This window comes from Diceros bicornis, chromosome 14 (assembly GCF_020826845.1).
Source record: "Diceros bicornis minor isolate mBicDic1 chromosome 14, mDicBic1.mat.cur, whole genome shotgun sequence".
NCBI classification, from domain to species: Eukaryota; Metazoa; Chordata; class Mammalia; order Perissodactyla; family Rhinocerotidae; genus Diceros; species Diceros bicornis.
This window is the reverse complement of record NC_080753.1, coordinates 16,706,513-16,732,541: the sequence shown is the minus strand read 5'-3', so window position 1 is coordinate 16,732,541 and position 26,029 is coordinate 16,706,513. Positions and strand designations below refer to the sequence as shown.

Below are 26,029 nucleotides of genomic sequence, written 5' to 3'. Positions count from 1 at the left end.
GGTATCTGAGTTGTTAAAATTTTACTTTATAAGAGAAACTGACTACTTAGTTCAGTAAGGGATTTGGTCAGACACTTGGCCTAGTCTTTGGCTGAGAAAATTCTCTTATCACATCATGTGTTCTACTTTTTTTTTCTTTTGTATTGTCAGAAGTTCACCACAGACCACCAGCCACTGCAAAGATTTAGTACAATTGACATGTTGTAGATGCAAAGAAATCTTACTGTCTTCAGCCCTAATTACATAGATAAAATCACAACAAATACTAACAACTGAAATAAAGATGTTATAAGACTAGGTAACTCATATAGAGCTATTATATGAATATGTTATATTTATTGAATCTATAGTAATACTGGAGTTCTCATTTAAAGTGTAAATATGGTACCGTATTACCAGATAAAGTATTTTCATTGATTCATATTGAACATCTTTTATTGTGCTACACACATGGGAGACAGTGGTTAAACACCATGCTTGGAGCTCGTATAACCACAGCTGATGGGACAAAGGAGTACATCAGCCCCTCACAGAAGCAATCAGATTATCTCTTCTAGGAATTGTAACTCACACCTTTGACAACATGTAAACTTAATTTCTAAAGAAAAGACATATACCAATAGTTAGACTAAAAAACTACGTAAAAGAACACTTCACTTTTTCTGTATGTTCCTTCTTGATATTCCATTGCATTTCTGCTCTTGTGTTCTAAAAATACTCTTGTGTCGTTGAAGTAAATATCCTTGTTTCTTTGCTTAAGCTGGCTCAAATTTGTTTCTCTTAAATAATACTACTTGAAGAATCAATAACACATAGCAAGACTACTGGTAATAGTTCTGAACTTGAACATTCTATTAATGAGGTATAGATTTATTTAGAAAAAATATGATGTAAATAAAAATGTGTGTGTGTGTATGTAATGTTTTAGGTATTACCCAAATGATATTATATACCTTAAGTTCTGATTAACTGAAATGAACTCTTTATTTGAGTTTTCTTTTATAATGTTTGAGAAACTAGATTATGTGAGGGAGATATGTGTCTAAAAGCTATGTGAAAACAAGCCGAATAACACATACTCATGACAATAGTGACAAACGTAGAGATACTGTGTTGACTTTCCTTTGCGGCATGATGATATCCCACAGCCAATGAGGTAAGAAGTGGCCCAAACAACCTGTAAAGATAAAGAGATTATTTTATAAATAATTTGACATTTTGCTAAATTATTACAATGTGAAAATTGTTATCCACGGTTGACAATAAATATGCTTGCTTTTAGGATGCTTTGATCATGGCTTATTAGGAAGTCATAGAAACAGAAATATTCCTATGCGTCTAGAAAACACACATACATATGCACACTCAGTGGCCATCATAGACACTTGCCTATTCTCTTCTTGTCAAATCTATATGGAAAATCAGATAACATGTTGAGGGCTGCTTGGTGATTATATAAAAACTGAAGCATGGAAGGAACTTTACTTAATCATCAGAGCACAGGCATGGTATAGAGTAATGAGTTGGCCTTGAGGCAAAATGACTTAGATTCAATTCTATCTCTACCATTTCCTGGTGGGATGGTATTTACCAGTTTGCTTTATGTTTTGAAATTTTATTTTCTTATTTGTAAAATGAGATGTAATAATACTATCTTCTACATCATAGGTGTATGGTGGGAATTGAATAATAAAACTTTAAAGTGTTTGAAAGAGAAAATATTAAGTTGCTATCTTAGAGAGATAGAGCTAATGCTCTTGTGATGGAAAAAGTAGGCCTAGTCTACTTCTATCTGAAAGAAATAGAAGGTAGGAATTGATGTCACAAATTTGTCAGATTTTTAACTCTCTGGGTGATAATTTTATTTTTATCCTCTGATTGTTTGATAAGTAAATTGCATGAATAATTTAATGTTATAGACTCCTGGCACACACCCTTTTGTCCGAGGGTATCAATTCTAAAAGAAGAATACTATTTGCTAATATTTTATTTAGAATTTCTGCAATGCTATCCATAAGTGATTAAGTCTATGATTTTTAAATATTCTATCTTTGTCAGCTTTTAACATCAATTTTAAGTAGGCTTTATTTTAAGTAGATTTTATTTTAAATTTTAAGTGAGTTTCAATTTTAAACTCATCAATGGTCACATCTGAGTCTTCTGCTTTGGAGACAATAGTTGCTTTTCCAATTTTTTCTTTTATTGCATTTTAAGTGCTTACATCTATCTACTGTATATAAGTTCTGTTACTTTATATTTTTCTGGAAAATAATCCGCTTGATTCAGATATTCAAAGTCATTTCTGTAGAAATAACTTATTCTCTACTTTGCAGCCCAATGATCTTTTAAAAACATGAATCAGGTTAAATCATTCACCTGCTCAATGACTTCATACTAAATTTAAAATACAATGTAAACTTTACAATAGCTAAAAGGCTCCAATGATATGGCCCCACTTCCTTTCTGTTCTCATCTTCTTCCACTATTCTGTTTATCATGTTCTAGCCTCCTTCTCTGACTCTTCCCCTAGTCTTTTTTCTGTCCTTGAACACACTCAGATCCCAGATATTGGTTTCTAAATATTATTTCCCACTAAAAGTAAACAGAGCTGCTTGGAGAAATGGATGGCTTCTATATGAAATAGGAAAAATACAAGGTATTGCTGACAAATTTACCAGTCTGGGGCCAAGAGATGTTCAAAAACTAATGAAGTCATGGTCGAAACACAGAGAAAATGGGTCCATGAGCAATAGATGGAGCAATGCGAGTATCCACATATCACACTGAATTAAAACAACAACTCATGAGTCTGTAGTGATTCTGAGAGGGAGAGAGAATAGGAGAGATTGTTAATAAATAAAAAATGAATGATAATTAAAGAATCAGCATTATGCAACTTTAAATGCAATAACTGATTCAGGAAAGATCATCAATGGCAGCTAAAATGAACAGTAAAAGATTGTTGGGGAGCAAGATCTTCATATGATCTCAAATTATTTTCATATAGCTTATTTATTCTTTTCCAAAGTTAGCAAATTGTACCATTACAATTGAGAGATCAGATGGTCATCATTTTAAATAATTCAACAAGATTTATCATCACCAGCTACTTGGTCACCCTGACAAGTGAGTCTCCTGATAATATTCAAAAAAGTTATATAAGATTATTTTTATTATTCTTGCCAAAATGTTTAACTTCAATCCAATAATAAAGAAATGATCAAACAAATTCAGAATATGTGTCCTTGAACACAAGTAGCTTGGTTGCTCTAAAAAGTCATGAAAAATTAAAGGAGGGATAATATTATTGGGACGATTAGAGAAAATTATAGATGGAATGGATATTAGATGATATTACTGAATTAATGCTTGTTTTCTCAGGTGTAGTCATGATATTGTAGTTTTATAGTACAATGTCCTTATAATTAGGAGATACATATTGACGTACTGAACATCGAGTGTCATGATTTCTGTAACTAACTTTCCAAGGGTTCAAAAAAAATGTTTATATTTTTATAGAGCAATAAAACAGATTTGATAAAACTTTAAGAATTTGTGAATCTAAGTAGTAAGAGTATTTATTGTACCTTTATTGGAACCCTTTTGTAGACTTGAAATACTTTGAATAAAAAGCTGGGGAAAGAAGAGTGTTGCCAGCAGCGTGGTGGAATAGGAAGTTCTAAGTCCTCATCTTCCCATGGAGACATTAAAAAAAGTACTTGAGACTGGCTAAAATGACCTTATAGAAGCTCTGGAAAACAGTCAGAGATCTAGAGCAACCAAGTAAACATTAAATTAAGAAAAAGCCACAGTCAAATGGTAGGAAATTTCATGGTGTTTTTACTTGTCCTTGACACACCTCCTCCCTGGCACGGCATGGCGTGGTTGGGAGGAAGTAGCTTAGTCCTGTTTTCCTTACTTGGGCTGGAGGAAGTAAAGAGGACTTTATTTGCAACATTCTAGTCTCTCTATGGGCTGCCTCAAGGACTGTTCTCTGTTTTGCCTGACTTAGAGCTCAGATGGGGAACTGTGGCATAGTTCAGATCTGAGGTTAATAAAAGCCAAGGGAAACAATGGGTGTAGCTATGAGAGCTGAAGAGAGACTAGACTCAGTGATACCTGGGACTAGAGATTATGGGTAAAGGAATACTATAGAACATCTGAAGTGCTGGGAAGAAACTGGCATGAGATATTGTGGGAAATTAAGACATTTAAAAGAGCTGTGTATTTGGGGGAATTGGAAAAAATCATATACACTGTCTCCGGCAAGATATGTGCCCAGGAAAAACATAAGAAGGCCTGGATTGATCCCAAGTCTCAAAATATGCTCTGCTAATTAGTCAAGGTCTTCCCTACCAGTGTCAAAGACTAGGAGATACGGCTCTTTTTTTTTAATGCCCAATTTTCAACAATAAAAAAATCACAAGGCATACAAAGAAATAGGAAAACATGGCTCATTAAAAGAAATAAAAGAAATCACAGAAACCATCCCTGAATATACACAGGTATTAGACTTACTAGACAAAGACTAAGACAACTGTCCTAAATATGCTCAAAGAGCCCAAGAAAAACAAGACAAAGAACTAAAGGAAATCAGGCAAACAATATATGAACAAAATGAAAATATCAACAGAGACTGAAATTATTTTAAAAAAAGGAGAACCAAACAGAAATTCTGGAGTTTTAAAATACAATAACTGAACTGAAAAATTCACTAAAGGTGATCAATAACAGACTTGAACAAGCAGGAGAAAGAATCAACAAACTTGAAGACGGGTCATCTGAAATTATTGAGTCTGATTAGCAAAAGGAAAAAAGAATGAAGAAAAGTAAACAGAGCCTAAAGGATTTATTGGACATCATTAAGTGGATCAATATATATATTATGGAGTCCCAGAAGAAGAATATGGAGAGAAAGGGGTAGAGAAATTATTTGAAGAAATTATGGGTGAAAATTTCCCAAATTTGAGGAAAGACATGGATCTACAAATCCAAGAATCTCAATGTTCTCCAAATAGAATAAAACCAGGACTAAGCCACATTGTATTCAGACTGTCAAAAACCAAAGACTAAGAGAGAATCTTAAAAGCAGGAAGAGAACAGTGACTCATTGTGTACGGGAACTCTGTAATAAGACTACCAGAGGATTTCTCAGCAGAAAACTTGCAGGACAGAATACAGTGGGGTGATATATTTAAAGTGCTAAAAGAAGAAAAAGTTAACCAAAAATCTTATATCTGGTAAAACTATTCTTCAAAATGGAGGATAAATTAAGATATTCTCAGAAAAACAAAATCTGAGGAAGTTCATTACCACTAGACTTGCCCCACAAAAAATTCTGAAGGGAATCCTTCAAGTTGAAATGAAAAGATGCTAGACAGTAACTTGATGTCATATTAAAATGTAAGATGAGACATACAGAAAACATTTCTAAAATGACAAAAGTAAGACATATACAGAACACTTAAGCCAATAACAACTGAATACACATATTTCTCAAGTACACATGGAAAATTCTTTAGGGTAGACTATATGTTAGGCTACCAAACAAGTCTTCATACATTTAAAATGTCGAAATATAACAAAGTATCTTTTCTGATCATAATGGAAATGAAACTAGAAATCAAAAGTTGAAAGAAAACTAGAGAATTCATATTAAAAAATCCAAATACATGCATATTAAACAACATACACTTAAAAAACCAATGGGGAAAGGAGAAATTACAAGAGAAACTAGAAAATATCTTAAGACAAAAGAAATTGAAAACACAACAAACTAAATCTTAGGGGAAACAGCAATAACAGTGCTAAGAGGGAAATTTACAGCTATAAATGGTTATATTAAAAAATAACATCTCAAATCAACAATATAAAGTTTTACGTTAAGAAACCAGAAAAAGAAGAACAAATTAAACCCAAAGTTAGCAGAAGGAAGGAAATAATATAGATTAGAGCATAGATCAACAAAATAGAGACAGAAAAACAATAAAGAAAATCAATAAAACTAAGAGTTGGTTCTTCAAAAAAGACCAACAAAATTGACAAATCTTTAGCTAGATTAACTAAGGAAAAAATAAAATAATCAAGACACTTAGATAATAAATATTAAAGATAAACAAAACAAAGAATAGAAAAACAGAGAAAATCAATGAAACCAAGAGTCGGTTTTTCCAAAAGATCAACAGTAATCAAAAACCTCATGATAAAGAAAAGCCCTGGCTCTGATAGCTTCACTGGTCAATTATATCAAATATTTAAAGAAGAACTAACACCAATAATTTTTAAAGATTTTATTTATTTATTTATTTTTCCGCAAAGCCCCAGTAGATAGTTGTATGTCATAGCTGCACATCCTTTCAGTTGCTGTACGTGGGACACGGCCTCAGCATGGCTGGAGAAGCGGTGCGTCGGTGCACGCCTGGGATCCGAACTCGGGCCGCCAGCAGCAGAGCGCGCACACTGAACTGCTAAGCCACGGGGCCGGCCCTAACACCAATAATTTTTAAAGTCATCTAAAAATTTCAAGATGAGGAAACACTTCCTGACACCTTTTATGAAGCCAACATTATTCTGATACCAGAGGCAGATGAAGACACTAGAAGAGAAAGAAAACTACAGACCAATGTCTCTTATGAACAGTAATGCCGAACTCCTCAACAAAACACTAGCAAATTGAATTCAGCAGCATATTAATAGGATTATATACCGTGACCAAGTGGGATTTATTCCTGCAAAATAAGGATGGCTCAGCATATGAAAAGCAGTCAATGTAATCCATCACCTTAATAGAATAATGGGGGGAAAAAACACATGATCATATCAGTTGATGCAAAAAAAGCATTTTACAATAAAAACACTCAACAAACTAGTAATAAAAATAAAACTATCTCAACGTAATAAAGTCTATATGTGTAAACCTCTCTGCTAACATGATGCTCAATGGTAAAAGACTGAAATTATTCCTCTAAGATCAGGAACAAGACAAGGATGCTGGCCTTTGCCACTTCTGTGAAACATAGTACTGGAAGTCCTTGCTAGAGCAATTAGTCAAGGAAAAGAAATGAATGTCATCCAATACGGAAAGGAAACAGTAAAATTATCTCTGTTCATAGATAACATGATATTATATTTAGAAAACCCTGATGATACCACAAGAAATTGTTAGAACTAATAAAAAAGTTCAGCAAATCTGCAGAGTACAAAATCAACACAGAGAAATCAATTGTGTTTTTATACACTTGTAGTGAATAATCTGAAAAGGAAATTAAGAAGACAATTCTATTCAAAATAGCATCAAAAAGAAAATACTTAGAAATAAGCCTAAATAAGGAGGTGAAAGATTTGTATACTGAGAAGTAGAAAACTTTGCCAATAGAAATTAAAGAAGACTCAAATAATGAGAAAGGCATCCAATATTTATTGGCTGGAGGACTTAATATTTTTAACATGTCACTATTATTCTAAGCAATCTATAGACTGAATGCAATCCCTATCAAAATCTCATGACTTTTTTTTTTCAGAAATAGAAAATTTTTTCTTAAAATTCCTATGGAACTTCAAAGGACCCCAAACAGTCAAACAATCTTGAAAAAGCAGAACAAAATTGAAAGTCTTACACTTCCTGATTTCAGACTTTACTACAAAGCTACAGTAATCAAACCAGGGTGATACTGTTATGACAATAAACATATAAAACTATGAAATAGAATAGGGATCCCAGAAATAAATTCTCACATATATGGTCAAATGATCTTCAACAAGGATGCCAAGACCATTCGATGGGAAAAGGACAGTCTTACCACAAATATGGTTGGGATAACTGGATATCCACATGGAAACACGAAGTTGGACTCTACCCTACGTCATATAAATAATTAACTCAAAATGAATCAAAGACCTAAATGTAAGAGTTGAAACTATAAAACTCTTAGAAGGAAATATAGGGAAAAATCTTCGTGATATTGAATTTGGCAATGATTTCTTGGATATGACACCAAAAGCACGGGCAAAAAAGGAAAAAAATAGATAAATTGAACTTCATCAAAATTTAAAACTTGGTTCATCATAGGACACTATCACCAGAGTGAAAAGGCAATCCAGGTAATAGGAATTAATATTTGCAAATCATATACCTGATAAAGGATAGATATCAAGAATGTATAAAGATCACTTACAACTTAACAACAACAAAAAATACAACCTGATTAAGTAATCAGCAAAGGACTTGAATAGACATTCCTCCAAAGAGGATATGTAAATAGATGATAAGTACAAGAAAAGGTGCTCACCATCAGTAATCCTTAGAGAACTGTAAATCAAAACCACAGTGAAATACCACTTCACACCCATGAGAATGGCTATTATAAAACAAACAAACAAAAAACAACACAAAATATAAAAAGTGTATGTATGTTATGAATTGAATGTGTATGTCCTCCCAAAATTCATATTCTGAAGCTTTAATCTATAAGTATGGCTGTATTTGAAGATGGAGTCTCCGAGGAACTAATTTAGAGTCAATGAAGTCATAAGAGTGGGACCATGATCTGATAGAATTAGTGTGCTTACAAGAAAAGGTACCAGAGTGCACTCTCTCTTCTTTCTTTCCCTTGCTCTACACGCATGGGCAGAGGAAGTGATGTGCTTGATATAAGAGAAGCCATTTTTGTAGAAAGGGAACCATATTGTAACTATGGATAACCTTTAAGTAATTAACTCAGCTGGATATACTCCGCTTGCACATAGGCTAAACAATAAATAACTGAAACATAAAGAAAACTGCATGCGTTGTAACTTATGACCCCTACTTAGCTTTATAGCTCCCAGCCGCGATAAGACAGTAACCTTGTTCTTTTGAGTTTCTTAGAAATGTCGTGACCCGCAGTCTATGGCTCCAGTTGGAAGACCTTCTTGACCCTCTCCTCCAATGACCCCCAGAGAGAGATTCTATATTGGCATACATCATTAATGACAGCTGAAAGGTCTGGTGTGGTGTCCCCCACAGTGTACAGCGCCAAGCGGTGTGGCGGCCTCCAGTCTGCAGCGCCGGATGGTCAACATTCTGGACCCTCTCCTCTACAGCCCACTAGCCCTATATACTGCTTCAAGATTCCATATTGTCTTTAAGATAGTTCTTTAGGACGCAAGTCCACCATCTTCCAATGAGCTGGCTTTTCACTTAATAAAATTTCTTTCTCTACCACCATCTTGCCTCTTGATGGTTTGGCTTTAGTCTTATGGCGAGCAGATTGTGCCCTTTGTGTGGCAACAGAAGGGCCATGTGAGGGCATAGTGAGAAGATGGCCATCTATAAGCCAGGAAGAGAGCTCTCACAGAAACTGACTATGCTCCAGAAGTTCACAGACTTTCAGCCTCCAGAACTGTGAGAAAATAAATTTCTGTTGTTTCATCTACCCAGTCTGTGGTATTTTGTTATGGCAACCCAAGCAGACCAATACAGGTGGATGTGAAGAAATTGGAAATTTCATTGATGTTGGGAATGTAAAATGGTGTAGCTATTGTGGAAGACAGTATGCCAGTTTCTCAAATAATTAAACATACAATTACCATATTAACACCAATTCTACTTCTGGGTATATACCCAAAAGAATTGAAAACAGGATATGAACAGATATTTGTACACTAATGTTTATAGCAGCATTATTATCAATGGCCAAAAGGTAGAAACAATGAAAGTATCCATCAGTGGATGAATGGATAAACAACAGGTGGTATATACATACAATGGAATATTATTCAGTCTTAAAAAGGAATGAAATTTTGACACAAGCTACAACATGGATGAACATGGATTGAGAATATTATACTAAGAGAAATAAGGCAGACATAAAAAGACAAATAGTGTATGATTTCAATTATGTGAGGTATCTAGATTAGTCAAATTCATAGAGACAGAAAGTAGATTGGTGGTTGCCAGAGTCTGGTGAGAGTAGGGAATAATGAGGAGTTATTGTTTAATGGGGACAGAGTTTTAGTTTGGGAAGATGAAAAGTGCTGGAAATGGATGGTAGTGATAGTTGCATAACAATTTGAATGTAGTTAATGCTACTGAACATTAATGCTACATAACTTAAAAATGGTTAAAATGGTATTTTCATAATATATACGTATATGTATATAAATTATTTTACCACAATAAAAATAAACCAGAAAGAAGGGGATTCTCTATTACAAGCTACTATTATTTTCATTCCTTACAAATATTGCAAATGTAACTTATAAATGACATTGATACTTTATGATTTTGTTACTTCTCAGAAAATCAAATGCATAAAGAAGGAAACTAAGAGGTTAAGCATCTTCTCTAAGCCATCTATTGAGGGAATTACATTTTCTTGTGTTCCAAACTATAAGAGGAACTCAGTGGGTCGAGTGTAAGTTTGCAAAAAGTGGGTAGAATGATTTTCCATGGTTCTCAGTCACCTTTTTTCCACACATGCTTATAGTTACTTAACCAATGAGTATATTTGCCAGTACACAGCTTACCTGAGTATAATGCTCAATTGTTATGTCATCATCTGTTGATATCCATTCCCCATACTTGAAATATTTAGACTCACTGTACCAGATTCCAATTACATTTGACCATGAGATAGGATAAGATGTCAGATGCTTATTTTCTCCACAAAAAGTATCTGAAAGGAGGAAAAAGGGCAGTGTCATACTCTAAAAACTTGGAAATATTTTACAATGATACTTTCCTCATTTTTATTTTACAAATGTTTCACTGGTCATCTAAGAAATGTCTTATAAGAGGAGGCAAACTCAGCCATATCTCTGTTGGCAATTTTCTTTTTTATTAATAACTGAACTTGTTGTACTCAGGTTTGGTAAGAAGGTGACAATAGGAGATGTTGTGCAAGCTTGGAAATCAGATCAACCAACATATGAGTCTCTGCCACTGCCAGGTTGATGAAGAAGGGTGAAACCAATCAGAGTAACCTATGAGTTGTTAGCAGAGCCTGTGGCCTGAAAGCAGCCTCACAGAAGTACTCATCATGCAAGGACCTTGAAACAGACATTTGCTCATTTAGCCATTCACTTGTGATGTGAGCTCTTGACTAAACATGGTATTCAGGTGTGATCTGCCTTTCTCTGGGGCAGCGAAGACTCAGGTTGCTAACTCACAGCTCAACAACATTGGGCAAAGATGCCCAATAATCTGTAAATATGGCCGGAAGATTCACATTGCTAATCACTGCTCAAAAGCATTGGGTGAAGATGTCCAATAGTCTATACATATGGAAGTTTCATTAGTATTTTAAAAATATTTTATAGTAAACATGTATCTCATAAATGTTATTAATGTCTACTTGTGTAGGAAGTACTAGCGGCTTTTCTGGAAACTAGCAGTGATTCACCTAATATATGCGCCACGAGATGGACTCATTTTTGAGGAACTAAAATTGTCCTTATGAGCAGTACAGTTGAATATAACCACTTCTCAACTGTATTAGTGTTCCAAAGCTGAAGATATCCCCACGGTGTTATTATGGGTAGCTGAAATCACTACATAGAATGGAAACCTTCCAGCTATCCAGCTAATTCATCCAGTCATCATTGTATTACTCACCTATTCTTAATACTGAGAGCTTTGATTTTTTTTCTTCTGATGATCAGAGTCTAGAATTTGAAAATTTGAATATCCAAATTTAAAAATTGATAATAAAGAATGAAACAATGCAGTGAGCCACAATTCACTGCCGCTTATGGGGCAAATGTAAACATAGACTGGATGACATAAGTGACCCTTGAACTTATCCCTGAGAACTTTTGAGCACAAAGGTAGGTCATATAGACATATACCTACTTGTAATTCGCCTCCGAAGTGCATTACTCTCTCTCAAATCACATTGGTTTGATGACACTCGGGCATTCCGTGCAGCTTCTTCACTCCAATTCTACAGTAGAAGAGTAAAATACAAGTAAAATACAAAATACCTGGTCTTATTAGCATTTCTTATCAGAGTCAGGTAAGATTCTAGTTTATTGTTTCTAAAAATTCCAGACTAGCAATATCGTCAACTGCATAAGCTAACAATTTAAATAATAATTCTGCTCTTAAATATTCTGGTTGGAAGAGGAAGACAAAACTTTCAATTCATTGTTTTAGCTCTTGAATTTGCAAAATCAAAATCCGTTAATTATGTTCAGAAGTAGCTTCTCTCTCAGAAGTATTAAAGAATTTAAGTAAATGCTTCCAATAAAACAGACCAGTGTTCGAAATCCATCTCATCACTTTGTGTAGTTTTACCTCTGACTCATTATTTAATCTCTTTGAATCTCAGTTTCTTCATCTGTATAATGTGACCCGTAAATCATACCCAATAGTTTGTTCAAAAGTTTTAATATGATAATCATGCAATGCAACTGTGATTACGATAAATCCCATGCTATGTGCTCAATAAATAAATGAGGGCAGTGATTAGAAGCAAGTAGGCAGTGCCACACATCTCCACCTAAAATTATGAATAATAATAAAAAATAATAGCTAAAACTACATGCCAGGATCTGTGACCAATTCTGTCTATTTTCTCATTTTTACTCACAGCAGCTCTACAAGGAAAGTACTGTTATTATTCCATTTGCAAATGAGGAAACTGAGGCACAGAGATGTTGCGTAATTTTTCAGGATAACGCAACCAATAAGTGGCAAAAAAAGAATTGGAATCCAGTTTATTCTAACTCCAGCATGTGTGCTTTTAACTCTCAATGTGTGTCCATTGTGCTGAGTTGAAGCATTTTGTTGGGTATACATATCTTCAAGAAAGGTGAAAGGCAGTCTATATCACTAGTTAGGGGACCCTGTGACACGTATTCTCCTTAACACACTTTCATCTTTACATTGTGTACATCCACTTAAAAGACTGTCCCAATATCTCCATGCAGCACATTACCAACTAAAGTTGTGGAGTTTTTTACTATAGGCATTTACTTAAATCATTCAGCTACTCTTTAGAATAATTTTTGGATGACACCCTAACTTTGATTTTCAATATTTTTCCTGGCATGAAGGAAGTTTAACTGATATATGTACACTCTGCCATCTGTGTTAGTTTCATAGAATTAATCCTCAGGTTGATGAATTTATTAAACCCTGAGATGAATTAAGTAACTCATTAACCTTGGCTCAAAGTAAAAACATGGTTTTGTAGGGTCTGGTTGTTTCATGAAAGAAAAGATGTATTTTAGTAATGGATATGTCTAACTGAAGGAGCAGAGGTGACACAGCAGATCCCATTAGGGCATAGGATCCCCTGGCAGTGAGAATACCATCATTGCACTCACTAGTAAAAAAGTCCTCCGTGTTATGACCGGGTTACCCAATGATTAGAACTGGAACTCATCTGGCTAATTTACAGCTGATCGCTTGTCATGCATGCTATGAAGCACTACCCAGGTCCCTTTCTGAACCAAAGTACTTATTTCCTCTTAAGTTGAGAGTCCTTCCCACAGATAGCTCTACTGTCTGTCCTTTCTAAAAATTATCTTTATCCAAGAGCATAATCTCTTCCCTGATGCAGCCCACACCCCACAGCTAGTAGATGTAGGAACTGTAAGATCCAGGCTACCTCCTTCCAACTCAGGACAACTCAAAAGGTTGTCCTAGTTGTATAGCTTCCCGTGAGATTGGCTGAGGCCTCTGCTGTGACTACATTACAACCCAACTTCTCCATGTATCCATCCCGCTTCTTGCCCTACCTCCACAGGTAGGTGTAAATCTGAAGATTGCTCTCCAATAAACATCCTGCATGCTAATCTCTATCTTAGAGTCTGCTTATCTTATTGTGTAAACCACCTGCAACATTCATTACAGATAGTCTGTAGTTCAGACGTCTTTGAGGAAGCTCTCCAGGATGTTACTTCTCACTAATGTCGGTAAGGTACTCCTTTTTGTGATGCATCCGTGATTAAAATCACAAGTGAGTATTCATGATTATTGCAGCAAAGCCATGAATTCTGGCTTGAACAAGTGGTTCTATTCAATCAAGTTCTAACCCTATGTACAGAAACTTTTTGTCACCTTTGGAAAATCTCTGCCTGGCAGTTGTGATTGGCTCTTCAGCCCTACTATAATTCTATCAGTTCCTTTCCGTCCATGTCCTATGCATTGTTTATGGAACAACTCAACTCCTATATTCCCTTTAAAATCTTACTCAGTTTTATGGTGCATTCTCACCGTAACTTTGCATCTTATCTCTCATATCTTTGCACCTTAGCACTTGAATATATTCATTCTTATGTTATGCCCTAATGTTTCCTTTATATTCACCTTTAATCCACAATAATAAAGTCTCTGAAATCAGAAACTGTATTTTCCACTTACTCTGTAACTTCTTTAATACCTCCTAGCTACGCTTATTTGCTCATCTGGAAACCAAGGAGTTTGGACACTGTTTTTCCTAAGGGAAGTAAGTATTTAAGAGCAGGTGCCTGGAGCTGGCCCATTTGCATTTGAATTTGTACTTATCCAGTACTTATGACTTTGGATAAGCTACCAAATTTCTCTGAGTTTCAAATTGATCATCTGTAAAATGGAGATGATGGTATTATCTACATCACAGAATTATTGAGAGAACTAAATGAGTTAGTATAATAAAGTTCTAGAAGAGTGCTTGTCAGCAGTAACCATCATGTGCATGTCAGCTACAACATTTGCCTATGATACCTGTTGATTTTTATTGTTTTGTTCCAATAACACTTTGAATTCTAAGATTATCAAGCGATAAATTTTGAAATCATTTTTCTATTCACTTGCTTCCTCCCCTTCATCATTTTCATGAGGAAGCTGTCCCTCAGAAATACCCGCCAGAGCCTGCACCGTTTCTAACCCTTGTTCCTGTAGGCCCATCCAGGGTTCCAGGAATCAGGATAAGGTTTCCCAAAACCTGAGTGATACTTCTGGGAGACAATACATGTGAAGCTAATCATTCACCTGAGAATTCCCAGAATTTGCTTTTTTTTTTTTTTTTTTTTTAATATAGCACCTAGTCTGCTCACACAGCAGGTTTATATTGGAAAGATAATTTCTCTCTCCTTTTATGGAACGCAAAGGAACTGGGAAATAGATTTGTCATTATTTGTTTATCTGGCAGCACCACTTGTTTTAGAATCTAAACATCTTGATTCGCAGAGTGTCTAGCCTCTGGGCTACTACCCAGTGAAGACAGCTAAGAAATGCCTCTGTAACTTGTTAAACAAAGTTTGCTATACTGACGATACTGCCTCTCAGCGTCAGCATCAGCTGGGAGCTTGGAGTGGTCTCCGCCTTAGATCCCCCGAATCAGGATCTCAGAGAGTGGGGCCCAGGAACCTATGCTTTGCTGCGTTCTTCTAGTGATTCTTAAGCACACTCAAGTTTGAGAAGCACTGTCTTAGGGTACATTGAGAATGAAATTAGACTGAGTTGGGAGTGTTGCTCTGTCATGTACTGTGATTTGGGGAAAGTTGCTTACCTCCTCTGGGCCTCCGTTTCTTCTGCTGCATCATGCATTTGCTTGTGAAGACCAAACTTTTAGTATATTAAAAGTGCTTAGAACTTAATAAAAACTCAGTAAACACCATGATTATTGTTGGCATCATTGTTGTTACTGTTTAATTAATCTTACCATCTTCAGCATGTTGCTGGCTGGTGGAACTACCCCTCTCCTGAGGGTGTTATGTACAGTAACAATTTCCTCTTGGACAGTTGTCAGTTCAGTGAGGAGTGCATTATATGGAACTCTAGCTGGTTTTGCCTGTTACCAGAAAATTATTAATTAGTTTTACTTCTTTTAAGTGGAATTTGTTGTATATATTGCTTGCAGATCTATATGCAATAGGAATTTATAGTTTATATTAAAGAAACAATGATCTACAGCATTTTTAAATTTACAATATCTCATTATATTAGCTTCCATTTCTCCAGTGCTAGTATTGAGGATTTCTGAATGTCGTCTGACGTTATACCAGTCTGTAGAATAGTGTACTAGATATTCTTTGATAGGGGTTTTTGAAATTTATGATTGTTACTTTGGGCAATGTTGAAGCACTTTTTAATGGGCAATATGAACCACAGTGGAAGATGTCTTGATATCGCACCTTTTACTGACTGACTTCCCTTCCTTGGTGCATTCCCCACCCCACCTCCTACAAGTGTCATCTTTGCTTCCCGAATAAACCACTCGCACTTGAACATTGTCTAAAGGTATGTGTCTGGGAGAACTTAATTTAAGAGATTCATTATTGAGTACAAAGCCTCCAGTGTCTTCAACTCAGATTCTACATCGTTGTAGAAATCTCAGAAGGTATATCCGTCATTAAGTGACGCATGGCTGCATTGACTCCATTGTTAACAGCTCCTCACACTTCTCTTCTTGCTGTTGGCATCTTTGATTTTATATTTAATTTTTTTGTCTTAAATTCTTATTATACTCACAAATCAGTTCAATTGGGATATTGATGAAATACTTACCTTTTCTGGGTAAAAAAAAAAAACCCAGTATTTTCCCATTTAGTCATGGAAAATGCGTGGATAGGTTATAAAGAAGTAATTCCTGCCCTACATTCTTGGCTTTTTTGAATTATCCAGAGGGGCTATAATGAAGTGGGCATGGGCCCATGGAGCCAAACTACTTAGGTTTGCTTTCAGGCTCTGCCACTTCCTAGTTATCTGACCTTGGCCACATAACTTTCCTATGCTTTGGTTCCTTTCTCTGTAATACTGGATTAAGAATAGTACTTGCCTAGTAGGGCTACGATGAGAACTAGGTGAGTAATGGGCATAGCATCCTCACGAGAGTGCCTGTAACAAAGTAAGTTCTATTACAGAGTTAGTTCTTGTCCTTTTCTGGAAAGTAATTATGAAACATACAATCCTCACATACTCTTATGCTCAAAACAGGCAGGAAGCCAGCAGCAGCAGCCAAAAACAAGAAGTGTTTCATTGTCATCCCTGAAAAGAAAAGTAACATAATTTTAGATTATTGTCAACTCAAGGAATAATGTTTTGTAATAAGCCTTTTTTTGAACCACTTTTACACATATTTGCATTTTCTGCAAAAAGAGACCTGCAGGATCAGAACAGGATTTAATACATTAGTTATTGGGAACAAGAGAGGAAGACAGAACTGTGATTGGAAGAACAATAGACTTAATGTCTTAATCTCCAGAACCTTTGAATATGTCACATTATGTGACAAAAGAAAATTAAGGTAGCAGATGGAATACAAATTGCTAATCAGCTGACTTTAAAGTAGGGAGATTATCCTGGATTATCCATGTGAGCTCAATGGAATCACAAGGGGACTCAAATGTGGAAGAGGGAGGCAATGTCAGTGATGGATCGTGAGAAAGACCCGACCAGCCATTGCTGACTTTGAAGACAGAGGAAGGGACCATGGGCCAAAGAATGCAGATGACCTCTGGAAGTCAGAAAAGGTAAGAAAATGGATGAGACCTATTTGGACTATTGACCTCCAGAACTGTAAGATAATAAATTTATGTTATTTTAAGACACTAACTTCATAGTAATTTGTTACCATAGCAACAGGAAACTAATATAAAAACACAATAAGATTAGATTTGAATTCTCTATTCTACAGAGAAGAGGTGTGATCTTGGTACTAGAAATTCATGCCTATGACTTAGAAATATTCTGTAATATCTGATCCTTGTGCTAAGAATGGTTGTCATTTAGAGTCAGGCAAATCAGAGTGAATATATCCTCTCCTTTATTTCTATTTGATGTAGGTTGCTGACTCCAGAATATTAATATGTATGAGTTACTAAATTTGATTGGCACCTTCTTTTCACAATCTGCCAAGTTTATTTCTGAATCCATCCTGCTTAGTGGGAAGCAGAAAAGGCTAACAATTTTGTTCTCATTTTAAAGAAAACTCTCAAAGAGCAGGTTAGACGATTTGTGCAGAATAATACACACAATGTGGTTTGCCATTGCTCTTAAGCTTCCCCCACCCACTGCCAAACATGTTTGATATAAGGGGAATTCTGTAAATTCTTTCAGCAAACATACACATGCAAATAATCTCTCCTTTATCACTCTTTTTTTCATCTCTTTCTTTCCCTTCTTTTCTTTCTCCCTCCAAAGTGTCACATATCCTCACACCCTAAGATTTACAGTAACATAGTGACATAGAAGATGAAATATGCATCCTATTCTCTTATTTTATCCTCAAAAAACCAAGTAAAGCAGATAATTTTCCCTTTGAATTAACTGAAGAAAAAATAAAATAAAAAAGGAGTTTCTGAAATATAGTAGGTTGATATATACACACACATTAATATTTAAATCCCCCACCCTATAACACTGTATATGTATGTATGTATGTATGTATGTATGTATGTATCTATCTATCTATCTATCTATCTATCTATCTATCTATCTATATTCACTGAAGTCTTATTATTAAAGTTAGGTCCCAATATGAGGCTGTTTATAATGACTGTTGTTGCATTTTTCTGAGGGAAAAGTTTTGGAGGTGGTGTGTATGCTCATTATCTTAATTGTTATGATGTTTCATGGGTATATGCTAACATTTACCTCAATTACACCTCAGAAAATTTTACCTGTTATAAAAGGTTTAAGAAATACCAAAAAAATTTACCTGATTCACACCAATCAAACAACTGGCATTGACAATTTAGATTTTTTCTTTCAAGCCTTTTTTTTCTTTATGTACAAATTCAGTACTTAGATAGATTTACACATAAACACATCATTTATATAACATATTGTGTTCTATTTCTCCCAGACTTTCTACTTTTATTATACATTCATTATGAGCATTATTTTGATAATGTGAATAACTTGTAATTTACTTAAGATTTTGGCTAAAATTTGATTTTAAGCTGTTAATATTTTTCTGTATAAGTAATATTATTATGAATATTTTAACACAAACACCCAGCCACTTTTAGGATTTTTGTTTTCACAAATTACCATAGAGTTTGAGCTCCAGAACTGAAAATTGAAATCTTTGGCCTCTTTTCTTTTAAGATGATATAAATCTAACTTTACTTCTAAGTGTATCTGATACATAAGTGATTAATAAATATTTAATAAATGAATTTATATTTGTACAGTTGAAATAATTGGGTACTTTAGACACACACGCACACATGCACACACACATAATCTGTTAATTCAATACAGTGTGGTATAATAAAAATCATACTGATCCTGGAATTAAAATACTAGTGTTCTATCCTAGATTCTCCTATTATTTATGATGTTGATAAATCCACAAGTTCTCTGAAAATCAATTTCCTTTTAAACAGAATGAAATCCAATATGTTGAAGATACAGATGGCATTCACATTTATGGGGATGCATGACACAACCAGCTCTTTAGAGTTAACTATCGTTCTTCTTTTCAGAAGGCTGCAATCTGCTTAATGGGATTCATAATCCAAATTTGAAGGCATACCATATTTTATAAACAGACTGTAATTAATACTGATAGAAGGCCTTTGAAAATATATAGCATAACTTATGTTATTAAAAATATGTAAATATAACCTGGTTATTTTACATACAGATACAGTATCTTTCTGCTGTCATAAATGGAAGAAAAATTATTGTTTTATAATAGAAGATGCATAAGGAATTGGATACAATATTGTGTCTTGATGATTTAACGCCAGAATTTATATCCTGTACAAGAATTGAAAGCAAACACAAGAAAACTTATTGTGACCTCTTGAGAGTGATTACGGGACAATTAGTGTCAACTGGGGTTACAGTTACTTTAGCATGTTCGACTCCTCCAAAGAACTTTGGTCAAAATTAAGGGGAACTAACCTGAAGAGTAAGTGCTAAAACAGGACCCTCAGATTTTTAAGCCCAAGATTTGGCTTGGGGTCTATGAATAGGTGGAATGTGTACCTTTTCCCTAAAACTCTGCAGAGGACAGGGGCTATTAGGAAAATAGAAGGATTACCTTTGTTTACCTAAGGTTCAAATATCCATTTGGAGCAACTGAGTCAAAACATGAAAGTAAAGGTTAATACTTGGGCATCAGTAGTACATTAAGCATTTTAGAATGAGGATTGAATCCAGGTAATTGTGAAGGTATCTCTGTTGGCCCAGAATTATTATGAAAGTACAGACTTTGGGCTCTGGGATAGTCCTCAGAGATAGTCCGAGGGTAAGTGAAGGGATGGAAAGCAGCAGGCAATAGTCAGACATCTCGGCACACAGTGAATCCTGCAGAAGTAACACAGGTGCAGACATAGAAATTAGAATTGGACAGCATGACTCGGAGGTTGAGTAGAAGTCATGGGGTTAGTGGGCCCAGGGCAAGAGACTCTGGGGACCCAGGCTGAAGCTTTTTCCCTGGAGGGTTAAGACAAGGCTTAGTCCCAGCTTCCGGACCAGGGCCAAATCTCCAGAGTGCTTTTAATGATTCTCCACTGCCTAGAGGACTGCAGATCTAGAAACTAAGTAGGCCATTTTAACCAAGGAATTGTAGTCACTTTTACTCAGGTAAAGGCAGTTTTTCTAAACAGAAGCATTACAGAAGCAGCAGAAATATCACCTCTTTGACTTTAGCATCAATCTCTACTCAACACAATCATTTCATACACAGTAGGCAATTTTAAGCCAAAACTTAAAATATTTTCAGATAATAATACCAGAAACTTCTCACACTGACTATTTAAATTTATTTTTTTTACATTTCTATTTCAGATTGTATTTCTTGTTATTATATAAACAGAATATGGATATTTGCAAGTTAATATTTAGCATGAGGAAAGATCAAGAATGAGGAAATAAACAGGAGAATTGAGTACTTCCTTCTGGCATGCCCTTCAGAATGCATTCTCATGTATTAAATTGTTAGACCATGACCTTCTCAGAAAGCACGTGCATGAAGAACAGGCCCTTCCTTGCCTTAATCAAAGAATTCATAAGAATGAACTCTACAAGAAATATATCGTCAATCCTTTTTACCTTCTTTGCCACAGTGAATTCGTTAATTTTTTGAAAAAAGTTTTAAAAGGTATAACTTACACTTAGTAAAGTACATAAATCTAAAGTGTACAGATTGATAAATTTGTAAATATAGGTATATACCTGTGTAACCACCACTAAAAGCAATATATATAATAGTTTCAGAACTCAAGAAGATCCCTGGTTCCCTCCTCCAGTCAGTAACTCCCAAGAGTTAAAACCATTCTGAATTCTGGGTTAGTTTTATCAGTTTTGAAAGTTCATATAAGTAGAATATATTTTTTATATCTTTCACTTAATATAATGCCTATGAGATTCATCCACGTTGCATGTGAAGTTTTTGTTAATAGCTGTGTAATATTCTACTGTATGCAGACAATATAATTTATTTACCCACTCTATTATTATTATTTTGGTCAGGAAGATTGGCCCTGAGCTAACATCTGTTGACAATCTCCTTTTTTTTGCCTGAGGAAGATTGTCCCTGAGCTAACATCTGTGCCAGTCTTCCTCTATTTTGTATGTGGGATGCCACCCACATACAAGCCACAGCATGGCTTGATGAACAGTGTGTAGGTCTGCGCTTGGTATCCAAACCCCCAAACCCTGGGCCACCAAAGCGGAGAGCGTGAACTTAACCACTATGCTATTGGGCCAGCCCCTACGCATTCTATTATTAATGAACATTTGGTTTGTTTTCAGTTTACAGCTATTATGAATGAAACTCCTATCAACATGTTATCCATACCCATATATCTTTTGGTATATATTATTATTCACTTTTTAAAAAAATGTATATATATACTCAAGAGTAGAATTATTAGGTCATATGGCATACATATGTTTTCCTTCAGTAGACAGTGTCAAATATTTTTTCAAGGCAGTTATAGAATTTATATTTCCACCAGCTTCAGATCCTCACCCGTATTTGGTATTCTCATTTTTTAAAAAATTTTATACGTTATGTTTGTGTAATAGTATTTCATCACAGTTTTTAATTTGTGTTTGTTTAATGACTGATATTGAACATATTTTTGTATGTTTATCAGCCACTTTGATACCATCTTTTATGAAGTTTCTGTCAAACCTTTTGCCCGCTATTGTAATTAGATTGACTGTCTTTTTCTTACTGGTTTGTAGGAATTCTTTATATGTTTTTGATGTGATGTATTTGTCAAATGTATGTACTGAAATTATCTTCTCTTAGTCTGTGGCTTATTTTCTGAACTGTCTTAGTTGTATCTTTTGTTAAACAGAAGTTTTTAATTTAAATATGTCTAGTTTATCTTTCTTTCGTAATGGTTAATTCTTGTGTGTGTGTGTGTGTGTCCATCTTATTTAAGAAATTTCTGTCATCCCAAAATCATGAAGTATAAAGTTATTTTCTTCTAGAAGCTTGATTCAACATTGATGAAATACTGAAGATGAACAAAGCTGGAGGACTCATACTATCAGATGTCAAGACTTACCATAATGCTGTAGTAATTAAGACAGAGTATACTAGTGGCACAAGTGTAGATCCATGGACCCATGTAATATAATGAAATGCACAAACAGATTCATGCGTACAGTTACCTGATTTGGGACAATCCATGAAATGCCTAGCCACTCCCCAAGGTAAAATTTGAAACTAGTCTGCTTTCAGTTATAAAAGAGAGAGAGGGCCACTGTCTATTTGAGTATGATTGGCTGGCTGTTTTGGGACCAGTGTCTTATAGTTCATAACATAAAAGATGCCTGCCTTGTCATGTTAAGATCTATATAACTACATCGTAATTGGCCCTACATGAAAAGTAGTTTCTTCTTAGCCCTGCTACAAGAAGTTCATGAGAATGATCTGAATAAGTAATACTACTTTACTTTTGTATAGTATGTCTAAGTTTATTAATTCTTTTATTAAAAGCATAGAAATAACTAACATTTACTTTTAGATTATAATGGATAGTGTTAAGATAAGACTGCATATAATCTCTTATTTAACATCATAACAATGCTATTAGGTAGTCATTTATTATTAATATTACTTTTAAAGTAAGTAAACTGACAAAGACATTACATAACTTACCCAAATTCATGCAATTTGTAAAATTCAGTGTCCTAATGAGAACCAGATATCGGGCTACATAGTACATTAATGCCTTTAAACAACACTCCACAGAGAAGATTTGCTCTATGAAGAAGTCAGTGCAAGGAAAATGCTTGTAAGAGATCCAGGAATTTATAGCAGACCAAGGACAGCAACGCATAATAGTCGGAACAAATCTATAGCCTGTGAAGATTACGCATCATGATTGTGGATACATTTCTAGTTTATAATCCAGCATCATCATCAGTGGACCTCAGCAGCCTTAAACTTCCACATTTGGAACAAGCTGCCGAGATCAGCTGCATGATTCAGTGGATCCACAATCAGATAGCAAGAGCCCTGCAAGGGAAAATGAGTCCATGGTCCAGAAAAGAGAAGCAACTTACCAGCTTTACCACATGCATGCATGCATGCATTCACTAAATATTTACTGAGGTATTAAAATGAGCCATGCCCTCTTTTAGACACTGAGGATACATAGAATAACCAAACTTATAAACTGCACAATCTCATGAAATTTGCAGTCTAGTACCTGGCATGTAGAACATAACAGTACATTTATAGCAACTGCACTGTAAGTGTCAGACAGTTTGAGATTCTGGGAATGAAAAGATAAATAGTCCATTTTCCTAAGGAACTTCTTGTTCAATAAGAAAACTACTTTCAATATAGGAGCATTCTAATAGAAATTTGTCCAGAAGTGATGTGGAAGCCACTAATTGCCTTGAAAAGTCTGGAAATACTAAATCGTATTATACTAAATAATAAAATACTTAATACTCCAGGTGTCATTTGAGCTTGATGATGAGAAATAAATAGGACTTCTAAAGCAAAAAAGGACATCGTTGCACAGACAGAAATCATATATGAGAATGGAAAATTTACTCTGAAACCAGGTATATAATCAGATGTTTTTGATTTATTTTATTTTTCTGAAAACTTGGGAAATGTCCGTATATATAAGTGCATGGCCATTTATATTGAAGTCTCTATCTACGTGGCTTGCTGATATCTTTTACCTTTTTTTTTTTTTCCCTTGTGGATTATGCCTTTGTTCTTTGGAAGAAAGAAGACATTATTATTTAATAAAAATGTTTTCCTCAGAGCTTTCCTGAGAAAGTTCAATTGAATATATACATGGGAACAAATAAGGTAAAGAGTGTATAGTCATGAGTTATTTTGTGTTATATATTCAGGTGGGGGATATAAAATGAAAAATAACAGAATGATTGGAGGATCTTGAAAAAGAATTTTATGGCCTTGCCAATGAGTTCATAATGAATGCCTGTAAAACAGTCTGAAGGAAAGGAAGATTAAATTCAATTCAAATTCATTCAAACATTGCTCACCTATAGCCATAAGAATTTTTGTGGTTGTTGGAGGGGGATAGGGTTAAGCTGGAAGCATGTCAAAGCTTATCAATAAATCCTTTAACATTCTGCAGGCAGAATTTCACATGATCTCTGAAGTAAAACTCACAAATTACTGAGCAACTTTTTTTCTCCCACATTGTAAAAAGAAAGCTGGAAAAGAATTCTGTTACTTCATCAAACCAGCACAGTTTATATATTGGAAATGTATGATTTGTCATTTATGTCTTGCTACACTGCTGTTTATAAAGAAGAGTGTTGATTCAACACCAAGTCAAGTGTTTATGGAAACTTAATTGCTTTGGTTTTATCTGTTGGTCCTGTCAATTCCTGGCATTGCTCTACCCAACACAATGCTGCCCGTATTTATATCACTGATGTCTTCATATAGAGTTGCTATCCAGCTTCAAATATGGTTTTAAAAGAATTTGGGAAGTGTTGGAAAGCAAAGAATAACTCAATTTGCATGTGAGCCCCAAGCATGGATGCCAGTTGGCTGCTTCTGCTCACATCTCTCCTATTTTCATACATTGTTCTTTTTCTGTTTAAGCTTCTTAGCATAGTAAGAAATGATCTGCAATGACTTTTTTTCTAAAACAAAAAAAATCAAGACACATTGGTCTAACATATGATATAACAACATGATAGAATATTTTTCATTGGAACTATCCCAGAAAACCCTTGGGAGATAGATGAAGACTAATGTGTTTATAAGCACATCATGTTTGTTAAAATATATGCATTTAAAAAAAAAGCTTTAAAAAATCAATCATTTACTTAGAAGTTGGCTACCAAAAATTTTAGAAAACACAAACATGTGAACGCAGTGAAGGAAGAAACCAGCATCTATGTGTTAAACATGATTTGAAAATAATAATTGTACAAGAACAGTTCCATACATTATGGCTGTAACATCCTAAGGGCAAGATTTAATCTAGGAATATCTCCTGTGAGACATTCATGCTGCTTCGTGGATGTATGAATTATTTCCAATACAATGGCTCATTTCCATTTTCCACTGGCCCTAGAACTCCTCTCGCTTGTCTTCTTCTGTGGCTGCACTCTTACCTACCAAAGTCGCATTTGAGACTTATTGCTTCTTCATACTACTCAGCAAAATCGTACTTATGCTTCCAAGTCTTCTAAGCTGCAAGGCCTCGACAACTCTAGACTTGCCTGGAAACTTGGGCCCACTCACCTGAAATTCTTTAGAACCTACGAAATCTAAACCCCTGTCACATACAGAATAAAGTCAAAGTAATTTTTTTAATTTGAATTCTAAGAAACCAGCTGGATATCCCAACACTTTGAATGCTTTTTCCCTCTTGTCCTACAATTTATAGCTTCTATAGGAGCGGGAAACTTTTTTCTTCTTCCTTTCTAGGTTCTATGGCTGGTCTAACATAAATTGACATAGGACAAATTAACAGGAGAAAAACAAATTTCATATGTACGGGAGCCCCATAAAAATATGAGGCTCATAGGCAGTCAGGTAATTGAGGCTTATAGACCATCCTGAGCTAAGGAGAGGAGGTAAGGGGTCTGGGGCTTTAAAGGGGAGGAAGACAATTCACAGGAAGATGAGAAGAGCAAATGTTT

The 26,029-nt window shown here is 34.9% G+C and overlaps 1 protein-coding gene across 1 annotated transcript in view; it reads right to left on the bottom strand.

Moving 5' to 3' along the window:
- Positions 1-23,220, bottom strand: part of CRISP1 (cysteine rich secretory protein 1) — a 30,973-nt gene extending 7,753 nt beyond the window's left edge. The window contains exons 1-6 of the mRNA XM_058553934.1: positions 23,040-23,220; positions 16,887-16,954; positions 15,630-15,758; positions 11,831-11,921; positions 10,507-10,655; positions 1,080-1,177 (exon numbers count right to left, since the gene is read on the bottom strand). Of these exons, the coding sequence (XP_058409917.1) occupies positions 1,080-1,177; positions 10,507-10,655; positions 11,831-11,921; positions 15,630-15,758; positions 16,887-16,954; positions 23,040-23,220 (716 nt within the window). The remainder of the gene's footprint in view (positions 1-1,079; positions 1,178-10,506; positions 10,656-11,830; positions 11,922-15,629; positions 15,759-16,886; positions 16,955-23,039) is intronic.
- Between the last annotated feature and the right edge of the window lie 2,809 nt (positions 23,221-26,029).